Source organism: Lipotes vexillifer, unplaced genomic scaffold, assembly GCF_000442215.2.
Source record: "Lipotes vexillifer unplaced genomic scaffold, Lipotes_vexillifer_v1.1 scaffold91, whole genome shotgun sequence".
NCBI lineage: Eukaryota > Metazoa > Chordata > Mammalia > Artiodactyla > Lipotidae > Lipotes > Lipotes vexillifer.
In genome coordinates, this window is record NW_006777583.1 from 732,254 (window position 1) to 745,563 (window position 13,310).

Consider the following 13,310-nt stretch of genomic DNA (forward strand, 5'->3'; position numbering starts at 1 on the left):
CACCCTTTTTACCTTAATCCTAATAATCTTACGAACCGGCAGCAGCAGTTAGTATTCCAAGGGAAGGTGGCCCAGTCCTTACAGAAATGCAGGTCATAGGGTTTGAGCTCAGAGAGCAGGATGGAGAGCAAGAGCCAATCTGTGCTTGGCCTTGTAGGCCACTTTAAGAATATTGAGGAGTTTTAAGCAGGAGTCAATGACATGATCAGATTTATGTTTTTAAAGGGTCATTGTAAGTGGAGATGAAAAGATTGCAGGAGGACCAAAGTAGAGAAAAGGATACATGTTCATAAGCTATCACCATCTAGGTGAGAAATATGGTAACTAGGACTAGGATGGTATCTTTTGAGATGGATGTAAATGGATGATTTTGAGATATATTTAGGTAAAATTGATGGAACTTGGTGATGGATTAAAGTTGGTTGATGATAGACAAGGTGTCGAGGATGGCTTCTAGGATTTTGGCTTGTGTAACTAGATGTCAAATAAAGCCATTCTCAGACATACAGTGTAAACTTTTTTTTTTTTTTAATTCTAACTTATTTGGGCAAGGTTGACTTTTCTTGGGGGAAAACAAAGTCATAGCAGACACAGTATTAAAGCAGAAACCCAAAGCATTTCACAGAAGTTGCCACTTGAGGAGGATGAGCTCTAGGGTCTCTGAGACTGAGGTTCACGGTGATCACTAGGTTCAATAGATGAGACAGTCTGGATTCACCAATATTTTTTTATACTGATTATGATCACGTCTGAATTTGTGATCTGATCACATTATAGTTTCTCAGTATTTATTACTTTTTAAAAATAATGTATAAAGCCCAGGATCATCATCTGTGATCTCTTTCTTTATCTACTGTTCAGATCCCTCCTAAATCCTTCCCCAAACCTTCCCCCAGGTGGAGTGAGTTAGACTTTGTGTTGCTCTACCCTGAAGTACCCTTTCCTTTCATGTGGCATTTCTCAAATCATTAACATAAGGAGCACCTCTAACAAAGGCTACCTGTATAGTTCAGTCTCTCACAGATACCATTTAGTTGAACTCCAGCTTTGTTTGACTCATCTCACATTTGTAGTTGTACCAGTACTGTTTTACTGTTTTCTCCTCATGTTGTCTGTTTCTCCTAATGACTCCTCTGAATTCTCTGACTTTAAACACATTCCATTTTAAATACAATGAACTCTTTCTCCAATTCAATAGATTTCCTTTCTGATTAAGTTCTCAATTAGGGAACAGTAAAAGGGTCTAAGAGTAAGAAAGAAAAGTTATAAGTTTGATTTTGGACAAGTTCATTTTGACACAGAGAGAAGTCTAAACTGAAGATAATAGATTTGGGAGGTTCTGAAGCATCATCTTGGGTAAGATTGCCTGGGGAAGGAATGTAACATATAGTAAGAAAAGAACAGGGCTTGAGCCTTTAGGAACTCCAGAATAGGTTGCTGAGTTAAGAAAAATGCCCCTGCAAAGGAGTCAAAAGTAGAGACCAGAAGAGAGGAGAAAAACCAGAAGAGTGTGGGATAGTGGAATACAGGGGCAGGGAGTGCTTCCAGAAGGAGGGAAGAACACAAGTGCATGTTGGCTGCTGAGAAGTCAAATAAGGCACAACCTTAAAATGCCTATTTGATTTAGTGATGTGGAGGTCATGGGGACCTTGGCAAGAGCTGTTTTTGTAGAATAATAGGGTAGAAGCCAATTTGGAATGGGTTCAGGGTGATTGGGAAGCTAGGACATGGAAATAGCAAGTTTAGACAGTCCTCTGTGAAGAGGAGAGATGAAGAGAAGGAGCTGGAAGATGAGGGGAGATTTTTTTTTTTAAGAGGGCACTTGTTTGAGCACGGGAAAATAAGAGGCAATGGAAAGTAGACTGTATAAATAGAGCGTTATTTAAAAATTCTATTGCTTTTGTGTATTGATTATGCATGGGAGTATGTGTGTTAGTCTGTCAAATGAAAAACTGATAAAAAGTAAGTCACTTCACTTAATTTTGTTGCTCATTTGAAGGGCAGTTTTTGCTTGTGAAGATAGCGAGTTAAATATACTTATATATTTTGGTATTTGATGATGAAATATAAAAAGGTTTAATCACAAGTAGATTTTTACACTACCCTTTTTCCTGAAGCATTTAAATGTGCTAATTTAAATTTCTAGAGCTGTGGCAATAAGTTTTACACATTTTATAAAGGAGTAGAAAGCAGATACCAGGAAGAGCGAGGGTTTTTTTTATACTTGATTCTAAATTTCTTTTTTCACCCTTTTTACCTTAATTCCTAATAATTTACGAACCGGCAGCAGTAGTTAGTATTCAAAGGAAAGGTGGCCCAGTCCTTACAGAAATGCAGGTCACAGACCCATCTATCCATAATGTTAATGGAGTGTGCAAACTTAATGTCATAATAACCTATGGTAACCCTTTCTGAGGCCATAGTAAGAGTAATAGCAGTGCCCAGAAGATTTACAAACCTTTTAGCATATTTTGTTTTATAACCATAAAGTCACTGTCAGTAAGTTAAGTAGCCGAATCTTTTTTTACAATTTTCGTCTTAATCCTTAAATGTCATTCCAGCTATATTTTTCGATAGTTGTTCAGGCCTCATATAGTAGTCTGGTATTAATTTAATCCGAATGTGATGAATCAGAGATCGTTGTTCTGTTGTCTAAAAGTTTCTCTGCAGACCTTTCAGTCTCCTAGAAAAATGTAGAAAAGTTCACATACGACCCATGCCATAAGTGTACTGAGTTTGTTTTTAGAGCACTTACATTATCAGTGATTAATTTCCTTTACCTTTTTAGTATAAAATATATTCCTTTGTCTCCTTATGATTGTCATACTTACTCATTTCAAATAGAAAATGTTTTTCTCAGGTTCCTGCTGTGGCCGTGGTACATGGGTGCCAATGTCATCAGGGGAGCAGGTGGCAGCCAGTCTCCCCTTTATTTTACATTTTCCTTTTCTCTGTTACTCTGCCTTCCTCCCTCCCCTCCCCTCCCTTCCATCCCCTCTGTCTGCCTTTTCATTCTCACCCCACACCGCCTCCTTTTTTTTTTTTCCCCCCGCGCAGGCTCAGCAGCCATGGCTTACGGGCCCAGCCGCTCCGCGGCATGTGGGATCTTCCCAGATCAGGGCACGAACCCATGTCCCCTGCATTGGCAGGTGGACTCCCAACCACTGCGCCACCAGGGAAGCCCCACCGCCTCCTTTTTACTTTCCCTTTTATTCTCCATGTTCTTTTCTCCTATTTGACTTTTCTCTTGATATAACTTTCTCCCTTTTTGTTCTTCATTCAGTTTGCCTCTCTTCTTTTTCTTCTCTCTTTTCTGGTTTCCAAAGGTAACCTAAATAGTAGGAAGCACGCAGTCCTAGACCTTGGTTCCAGACCTGGCATTCTGCCTCTCTCCTTTGAACATATCCCTGTGATCTTTTTTTTTTTTTTAACATCTTTATTAGAGTATAATTGCTTTACAATGGTGTGTTAGTTTCTGCTTTCTAACAAAGTGAATCAGTTATACATATACATATGTTCCCATATCTCTTCCCTCTTGCGTCTCCCTCCCTCCCACCCTCCCTATCCCACCCCTCTAGGTGGTCACAAAGCACCGAGCTGATCTCCCTGTGCTATGCGGCTGCTTCCCACTAGCTATCTACCTTACATTTGGTAGTGTATATATGTCCATGCCTCTCTCTCACTTTGTCACAGCTTACCCTTCCCCCTCCCCATATCCTCAAGTCCATTCTCTAGTAGGTCTGTGTCTTTATTCCTGACTTACCCCTAGGTTCTTCATGACATTTTTTTTCCTTAAATTCCATATATATGTGTTAGCATACAGTATTTGTCTTTCTCTTTCTGACTTACTTCACTCTGTATGACAGACTCTAGGTCTATCCACCTCATTACAAATAGCTCAATTTCGTTTCTTTTTATGGCTGAGTAATATTCCATTGTATATATGTGCCACATCTTCTTTATCCATTCATCCGATGATGGACACTTAGGTTGTTTCCTTCTCCGGGCTATTGTAAATAGAGCTGCAATGAACATTTTGGTACATGACTCTTATTGAATTATGGTTTTCTCAGGGTGTATGCCCACCTGTGATCTTTTTGACCTTTATTTTTCTCGTAAGTAAAAGAAATAGGACAGTACCTGTCTGCTTATCTCACAGGGTTCCTTCTTGTATCAAATGAGCTGAGAGGCAGTACAGGCAGACAGTATAGACTTCAACTCATACGGACCAGGGTTTAGACCAAGTTGCACCGCTAACTAGTTGCATGGCTTTGGGTAAGTTATGAACCATCTCTGAGCCAATTTCCTCATCTATGAAATTGGGGGTTATAGGTTCATTGTGAGGGTTAGAGGTAATTTATGCAGAGTGCTTTGCACAATGCCTGGCATATAGTAGGAGCTGAAAAAGATAATAGAATATAATAAAGGTCACAAAAGTAATGTCATCTCAATAAGTAAAGGCACTTTGAAAATTAGGGGCTATACAAATGTATGTGTCATTCTGAATTACAGTTACTTAATTTTGTTTTGTTTTCTAATTCTCATTCTTACATACATTTTTTTTTTTTTTTTTTTTTTTTTTTTTTTTTGCGGTACGCGGGCCTCTCACTGTTGTGGCCTCTCCCGTTGCGGAGCACAGGCTCCGGACACACAGGCTTAGCCGCTCCACGGCATGTGGGATCTTCCCGGACCGGGGCACGAACCCCTGTCCCCTGCATCGGCAGGCAGACTCTCAACCACTGCGCCACCCGGGAAGCCCGTCTTACATACATTTTAAAGCTTTTTTTTATTCCTTTATCCTATTTTATTGTTTCCCTTTCTCTTCCCCATCCATTGTTTTCCTCAGTCTATCATTTTTGTATCTTATCTAATATCTCATGCTCATTTTTATAATCAGTTATAACTCTTCCTCCTCTGTCATCCCCTTCTGTCAGCACATACAGAAAGACCCATGTTTCTTCTCTTTTCAACCCACTGTAATTGTTTGACGGGTCTCAAAAAGGAAAATGTTTATCATGAGAATATATTTCTCCTACGGATTAAAAAAAAATTAAAAATTGATTACTTTTATAAAGCTTAAGCTAATTCAAGATGTTTTAAAAAACATGGCTTTTATTTTATTTATTTAATTTATTTTTTAGGGAGATTTCACATAAATGGAATCCTAAACAAATAGGAGAACACCTTCTACTGAAATCGTAAGTATCAAAAGCAGCATTTATATTGAAATTTACATCCATTTTTATAGTGTTAGAACTGAAAAAAAGCTTATTAAATAAACAAAGTGAAGGAAAGTAGAGCAATGAAATATTTGTGGGACTAGAACTTAATCAGAAAAGTAACATAGAGTTTAGGAATAAAATCCTGAAATATATGTTATCTTTTAAATAACCCTTCTAATTTGAAAGGCTAAAATCACAACCTAATTTTTCTTTGTGTTCTTAGGAAGTTAGCAAAGATCTTCAACTTGTTAAACCTGAATTGCCAAGAAAATTATTACTCTTATTATTATTATCATTATTCTCTTAGTAAGCAGACATACAAATTTATATTTGTATGGTGATGAGTAAACTCAAAACCTTAGTGTCATTAAAACGTAGTCCTAAAGGCACTTAGTGACTTTACAACACTGACCATTTTTATAGATTAGAATTTTACTCTTCATTTTTTAATTTTTTTTGAAGATTGGGAATTGGAAACCCCCCAGCTTGCTGGCTCCCTCTGTGGGACATTCCAGCACATTATTACTTAGTGATGTTCCATTCACCTTGAAAACCACTACTTGCCAGGACCTGGCCCATAGGGTTAGGTAAGTCCCACCTTGACATTATTTTAGATAACTATATTTTGCAGGCTTGCAAAGTTGTAATATTACTATGTCTAAATAGTGGCAATAGGAGGCAACTTTGCAAAGCTGTACAATATTGTTTTTTTTTTTTTTTTTTTCCTTGCGTTATGCGGGCCTCTCACTGCTGTGGCCTCTCCCATTTGCGGAGCACAGGCTCCGGACGCGCAGGCTCAGCGGCCATGGCCCACGGGCCCAGCCGCTCCGCGGCATGTGGGACCCTCCCGAAACGGGGCACGAACCCGCGTCTCCTGCACCGGCAGGCGGACTCTCAAGCACAATATTGTTTTTTAATAATAAAAGGGGACTTCACTTACCATGCAAGACTGGCTTAGCTCTGCTGGGTGGGAAATCTGGGAATGGATAATGATAATAGATAGGACAATAGCAGAACAGTAGCCTTGTTCAGATATCACTAAAAAGGCAAGCAATGGAATGGATCCCTCAACCTAAATTTTAGGTATCAGATTTACAGGCTACATTAGCTATGTGCAGGTAGACGTCCAAACAGTGAATCATAAACAAGCCTACATTTTACTGGTTTAAAATAATTTTCTTTACAGGCCGTCACTGTGTTATTATTAATACTTAATTTTTCATCTCTAATTGTTGAGTAAAGCATCTTATGTTACAGGTTCTGAAGTATCTTTAGGCTATAGGTATTAATAGTTAAAAACCTTGAAGATATTATTCAAGCTTGAATATAAAGTATGTTGATGTATTAATGTAGATATTAAAAAATTTAGTGTAAGCATCTTGTTTCAGTATACTGATAAGTTTGTTTTAATTTCTACAGGCTAACTTATATAGTGGCAATGCCTTTTTATTCAGCAAGTCTAATCGAAACAGTACAGGTGAGCTATTTTTTCCTGTCATTTTTTTAATTAAAAATGTTGTTGGAGTATTCAGTATATTGTGTGTATGTCTGATAGTATAACAGAAAAATTTAAGACAGTATCCTTCTATAAAAAGTTTTTTTCTCAGATACCATACATACATATATCAAAGATTATATATTAGGCACATTGCTGGTGTGTCTGTTTCCTTTGCAGATTTACTTCACACTTTTAATTCTTTTTAGCCCTTACACAGGCAGCTGTACTCTTCATTCAGATATCTCAGAAACCAGCCTATGACCTTCTCTGAATACAAAAAATCCTATAGGGTTTTTTGTTTTTGTTTTTTTCTCCAACTTTTTAATAACTCAAATAGTTATGGCTTATCAGACAATAAATTACTAATTACCTGAACATAAAACATGATGGATAATCATCCTAACAGTGAGAAGGTAGTCTCCATAGGTAGTTTACTAACAGCATTCTTTTTAAATATGCCTTTTAAGGAAGATTTGATGCTATGGTGTTTAGTGTATACAACAAAGCGAAAGCAATCTCCTGCTAGCATTTTAAATTGTTTCACTATTTCTAACCACATGGTGGCACTTCAAGTACATTGAATTAATGTACTTTCTCACATACCGTTCCTGCATTTAAAACTGTAAGAGAGCTAGGTTAACTTTACCCTGTACACAAAATCCAACTAACTGTCTACCACTTGTCTTCTGTCTCCAACATCAGATCCTCTAGCATATTTTTTTCTTTGTCATAATCAGCAGTTACGAGTTTCCTCTCTATAAAACCTCACTAGATCAGCCTTTCCTTTTCTAATTACTCTTTTCCACTTAATTGCTTTTCTGGCCATATCGTTGTTTTTCTTTTCTTTTCTTTTCTTTTAAAGGCAGAAAAAACTTTATTCATGCATAAACTCGTAATGACCCCATCTTCCTGCACAACTTTAGAAACATTGACTTATTACAGTACAAATTGGACCAAATGGTGAAGGAACTCCAGAACCATCACAGACCTTTCTCACTTCACTACACAGTGCAGTGGAGCACGGCACAAACTGAGGAAGTCCTTTATGTGTTTCACATTTACCTGCTTGCCTTCAAACCCCAGGGCAGAGATTCAGTTGGGGGTGGATTGGGGGCAGAACCTATTGTTGATTTTTTATGTGTTTATTTTTTAGAATTATTAACTGAAGTTAACATCTTGCTACCCAAATATTGTCTCCTATCCCCTTGCATTTGGCAATGTGAAAGGATATAACCTTTGTATGGGGCTGCAGTTTACAGAATTATCACTTTATGACATAGCCTCACTTTATAGATAAGGGGAAAAAATAGCAGGAAGATAATTATTTAAGGAAAAACAACGAAACAGCATGATATATTGGGGGAAAACAAGTTTTAGCTTTATGCAGACCCATATCACAGTCACATTTCTCTACTTAACTTAGACCTGTGACTTTAAGCAGATGTCCTAACCTTTTTTAAATCTTAATTTTCTCATACATAAAATGGGAATAGTATTTTATTAACTGAATTATAAAAATTAAGTGAATTATTTATGTAAAGTACCCAGCTCACTATATGTTCATTTTGTTTTGTTTTGTTTTTTTAACCCAAATGCCCTGTTTTTTTTTCTGCCCCAGGTTCCACCTGCTGACCGCCTCCTTTTGACTCCTTTTGTCTGATTTTCTAGTTCTCTTTTTTTTCCTTCAATTTCTACTCTCTTGAACATCCTCCTTTTCTTTTAGTAACCTCTTACCATCTCTTCTCCTGTAGCTCCAAGGCACAATCCTTGACCCTCTCTGCTTTGTGTCCCATATTCACTGTCCTGGAGAACTCATTTACTTGCATGAATCCTTTTAACTCTCACCTTTATATGAATCGAAAAATTGCAAAAGTCTTGATTTTCTTATTTCTTTCATCCTTCATAACCAATCAGCCATCATGCCTTCTCAGTTCTAACCTCAGGGAGTATCTGAGATTGTCTGCTCCTCCCCACCGATAGGCCACCATTCTCTTTCCTTCTTGTTTACATCAGCTTCTTTCTCCCTACCATGTTCAGTGGTTTTTTGCCTGTCTGGGGAGCTCAGATCTCTTTGAGAACAGTCTTTCCCTTGAAAAATACACATGTATATATAGATCTCCTAAAGAACACTACCATTCTTCAATATGAACTTCCTAGGATCTGTTGTCTTTACGAAGAATCTTTGTTTTGTTTCCTGCATTTTCAAGTCCATTCTACATATTCATACAAGATTAGTGTTCTTAAGTTGCAGTGCTTATATCCTTTCGCTGATTAAGGATCCACGTTGACTCATATTCTTGAAGATCAATTTCAGACTTCTCAGCATAGTATTAAATCAAAGTTTTTACTGACTTTACCTTTCAGCTAATCTTTCTTAACTGCTAATTTTTTTTAAAAGCTCATTTTAAAATTTTAAATTTTAAATAAATGAATTAAATTCATTTATTGAGTGCTAACCTATATCAGGCACTGGTATAGACCCTGGGGATAACATAGCAAACAAAAACTTTCTGCCCTTATGGCACTTACATTCCTGTGGGGAAGATGGACATAAACAAGATAAACAAAAGGATACTTCATAGCGCTAAGTGCTAAAAAATAAAACAAGGAAATGAAATAAGATGTGTAATGGGTAGCAAGGGATGTTACTATTTTTTTAAGATCAGGAAAGTTCTCAGAAGCAAAAGTCATTTGAGTAAAGGTCTGAACATAAGAACTACATGGATATTTGGGAGAAGAACATTCTAAGCAGAGGGAAAGCAAGTGCAAAGCCCCTGAGGTAGGATTATATCTTACGTGTTTCAGGAGCAAAATGAAGGCCAATACAGTTGAAGCTGACTAAGGAAGGGAGAACAAGAGGAGATGAGGTCTGAGAGGTAAGAGGGAGAGAGATCACACAGGACACTGAAGATCACTGTAATAATTTGGCTTTACTTTGAGGGAGATGGAAAGTCTTTGATAGGTTTGAGCGAAGAGTGACATGATCTAACTTATGTCTTTAATAGGATCTATTTGGCTGCTGTATTAAAAATAAACTGGACTGGGAAGGGGGCCAGAGGCAGGTAAATGGATTAGCTTAGGTGAGCTCATTTTAGTCTCATGGTTTTAAATATGTTCTCTTCACTGTAAACTCACATTTGTACATGCAGCTCGGACCTTTTCCTTGTAGTCTAGATTATAAACTCCACTTGGAGTTTACACCTTAGACTTAACATTTCTGAATTCTTGATCTTCTCCCCCCAAATTGCTACCCCAGGAATACTGTCCAACTCAGTAAAAGGCACTGCTATTCCTCCACTTCCTCTGGCCAACAGCTTTGAGGTCATCCTTGTGTTCTCTTTTTCACACCCCAAATCAAATCTACCAGTAATTCCTATTGGCTGTAATTTTAGGATAAAAGCACAGTTGCAGCATTTTATTTCCTTTGCTACCTGCTAGTCCAGTCCACCATCAACTGGTTTCTCAGCCTCTGCTCTCATTCTCTACACAACAGCCAGTATAACATAAATTGTATCTTATGCATCTTATGCTTAAAACCAACTAGTCACTTCCCATCTGACTGGAGGCCAAGGTCTGCACAGTGGCATGGTATGGCCCCGACTACCTTTTAACTTCATTTTTTGCTGTTCTCTTCTTCAGTCATTGCTGCAGCCAAATTGGCCTCTTAGTTCTTCCTTTTTTGCCTGTCCATGCCTCTGTAACCAGTATCACAAACTTCCTAATACATATCCTCATAATTGTAAAAAAGCAGAGACAATGCAGATGATAATGACTCATGTTTATTGAGTGTGTCTGTGTACCAGGCCTTTTTTCATTTAATGCTCCCAGCAGCTCTGTGCATAAGAGGTAGGTAGGCCTAATTCCATTTTTGTAGAACAGTAAACTGACTCTTAGGAGAAGTTAAGTAAGTTGCCCATGGTCACATGACCAGTAAGTACATAATGGAGGTGGGTTTTAAAGCAATGCTTAAGAACTCCAAGCACTGTGCTACCTCTTCAATGTCATGTACAATATTTGTTGCTTTTCAAAATGTGTCCTAAGGAGGTTCTTGAGGGTGGGGAAACCAGGTGTGTCACCCTCCACATCTCTTCTCGTTTCCCTCCCCGAATAAGAATAGCTCCCAGCTTCACTGCTATCTGTTTTGTGAAATTTTATTTGAAAAAAGAATCTAATGCCTAGATAACATTTGAAGTTTGCAAACCATTGATGTTTTTCCTCTTTAGTCAAAAAATTAGGATTTAAAAGGGACCTAGAAAGAATCCTTCTTTGTGGCAGAATAAGCAGATGTTAACTTTTACTCATTTCATCATTTTCATTTCAGAGTGAGATAATTCGAGACAATACTGGAATTTTGGAATGTATTAAAGAAGGAATTGGAAGAGTGATAGGCTTGGGAGTGCCTCACAGCAAACGACTACTTCCGCTTCTTTCCTTGATCTTCCCTACGGTGCTGCATGGGGTTCTTCATTACATTATCAGCTCAGTCATTCAGAAGATTGTCCTGCTAATTCTAAAGAGAAAGACTTACAATAGCCACCTAGCTGAGAGCACTAGCCCAGTGCAGAGTATGTTGGATGCTTATTTTCCAGAGCTTATTGCTAACTTTGCTGCCAGTCTTTGCTCTGATGTTATACTTTACCCATTGGAAACAGTTTTGCACCGCCTTCACATTCAAGGAACACGCACAATAATTGACAATACAGACCTTGGCTATGAAGTGCTTCCAATTAATACACAGTATGAGGGAATGAGAGACTGTATCAATACCATAAGGCAGGAAGAAGGAATGCTTGGTTTTTATAAAGGGTTTGGTGCTGTTGTAATACAGTACACGCTGCACGCAGCTGTTTTACAGATTACCAAGATTATTTACTCTACTCTTCTTCAAAATAGTGTTTGAGATTTAGATTCCTGGTTAGTCTGAAAGACATCACCTGGATACTTCGTTTTGAAATTATGAGGGATAAGAGTGAAATACCGCTGGTGGGAAATGGATTAGAAAGTGAAACTGGTAGAAAAAGTCCATGCTGATTATATTGACCCTTCACTTCTTAAAAAGGTTATTGGTATACATTTTGGATTCAAGGTATTCCAAATTTGAAAACTGAATAAAGACACTCATATGAATTAAATTCTAGCTAGTGTAGCACTAATGCTGAACTAAAAATGATCTCGGGAAGAAGCAAAATTTTGCCAGCAAACTGAAAACAAAATTTCATATGACTTTAATGTTTATTACATGTTTAGTTCACCTTCTAGATTGATATTGGTATGTCATTCTTAATACAATGTATAGTAGCAGGAGGTCATAGTTTACCTTTAAGCAAATAAGTTATGTTATCAGTAACCCGGACAAGAAGGATTAGATTTGGCAATTTGGCAATCTGTAAACAGGAGCTGAGGGTTTTAACTTGCACTGTCCCTGTATAACTTTAATGGCTGTACATTTATTATATAAAGCCACTTATATGCATACATACAACTTGGAATTTCCTTCATCCCTACAAATTTTCCACTCTTAGATCAGCTTACTGTATAAAATGCAGTTATGTATTTTCTGCTTGAATATCAGAACAAAATATTAAAAGCCAAGGTACCCCAAAGATTTAAGGCAAACAGCTTACTTGTCCATATGCAAACCCACCGTTTCAGTGCCAGCAACTTAGAATTTGTCATATGTTTATAATAAAGTTTGATTTGCTTATCTAGCCTTACGAATCATCAGACTGTTTTTAGAGCCACTCTTAACAGAGATAGAATATAAAATAATCATGACAACTATTCCTGCTTCCACATTTACAAATTGTGTACTAAAGTGAATATCACTTGCTATTCGTTTCTGAATGACTTGACTTAGAGGAGACATGATTAAAATTCACCTGGGAATTTGTGCCTCTTGCCTTCTATATAGTCATCATTAAATGATGGCTTCAATTTTTATTTTCTTTTAGTTTTTGTTCATAGTTTCATTCTGCAAACTAGATATACATAAAGGGAAATGCAGGTTTAACCTTATCACCTTTTATTGAAACTTGTTTGGATGAATACTGATGAAAAATAGAAACCTTAAAGGAAGTTTGTCCTTGCTTTTTATGGGTGATGAAAAGAAGTAAATTTCAACAAATAATAAACAGAAATGTTGGTCATCAGGTTAATAAAAAAATTCTGTCTGTTCCTAAATTGAATTTGGTGGGTGGGTGAGGCTCTTCATATAGTAAAATGATATGCATTTGATTAATCCATCACTAAATGTTTTAAAGTTTCATTTCCTCATGTGAATGATCAGTTTTGCTAGGAACCATTTAGCACACTGAAGTACAGTGACTTTGCACTGATGTTGTCCAACCTAGAGTGCAGATTCTATTTTACTGAGATCTATTTTACTTACTGAATGTCAGCGAAATGGTTACTTTCTGTGATTAATAATGTTGGAACCAAAATATGACATCCAAAAAGTGTGAAACAAATACATTTGTGGCAACTCTCTCTACTATCTTGTGTATGTGTGTTTTTTTTTTTTTTAATGACTAAAACATGTAAGTTTTCCATTTTTCCATTCCACCATGAGGGAGAAAATAAAATTAAACACA

The 13,310-nt window shown here is 37.2% G+C and overlaps 1 protein-coding gene across 1 annotated transcript in view; it reads left to right on the plus strand.

Annotated features, from left to right (window-relative positions):
• SLC25A46 (solute carrier family 25 member 46) overlaps positions 1–11,961 on the plus strand; it is a 22,231-nt gene extending 10,270 nt beyond the window's left edge. Inside the window, exons 6-8 of the mRNA XM_007451188.1 lie at positions 5,142–5,198; positions 6,642–6,699; positions 11,042–11,961. Of these exons, the coding sequence (XP_007451250.1) occupies positions 5,142–5,198; positions 6,642–6,699; positions 11,042–11,620 (694 nt within the window). The 3' untranslated portion in view covers positions 11,621–11,961. The remainder of the gene's footprint in view (positions 1–5,141; positions 5,199–6,641; positions 6,700–11,041) is intronic.
• The last annotated feature ends 1,349 nt before the right edge of the window (positions 11,962–13,310 follow it).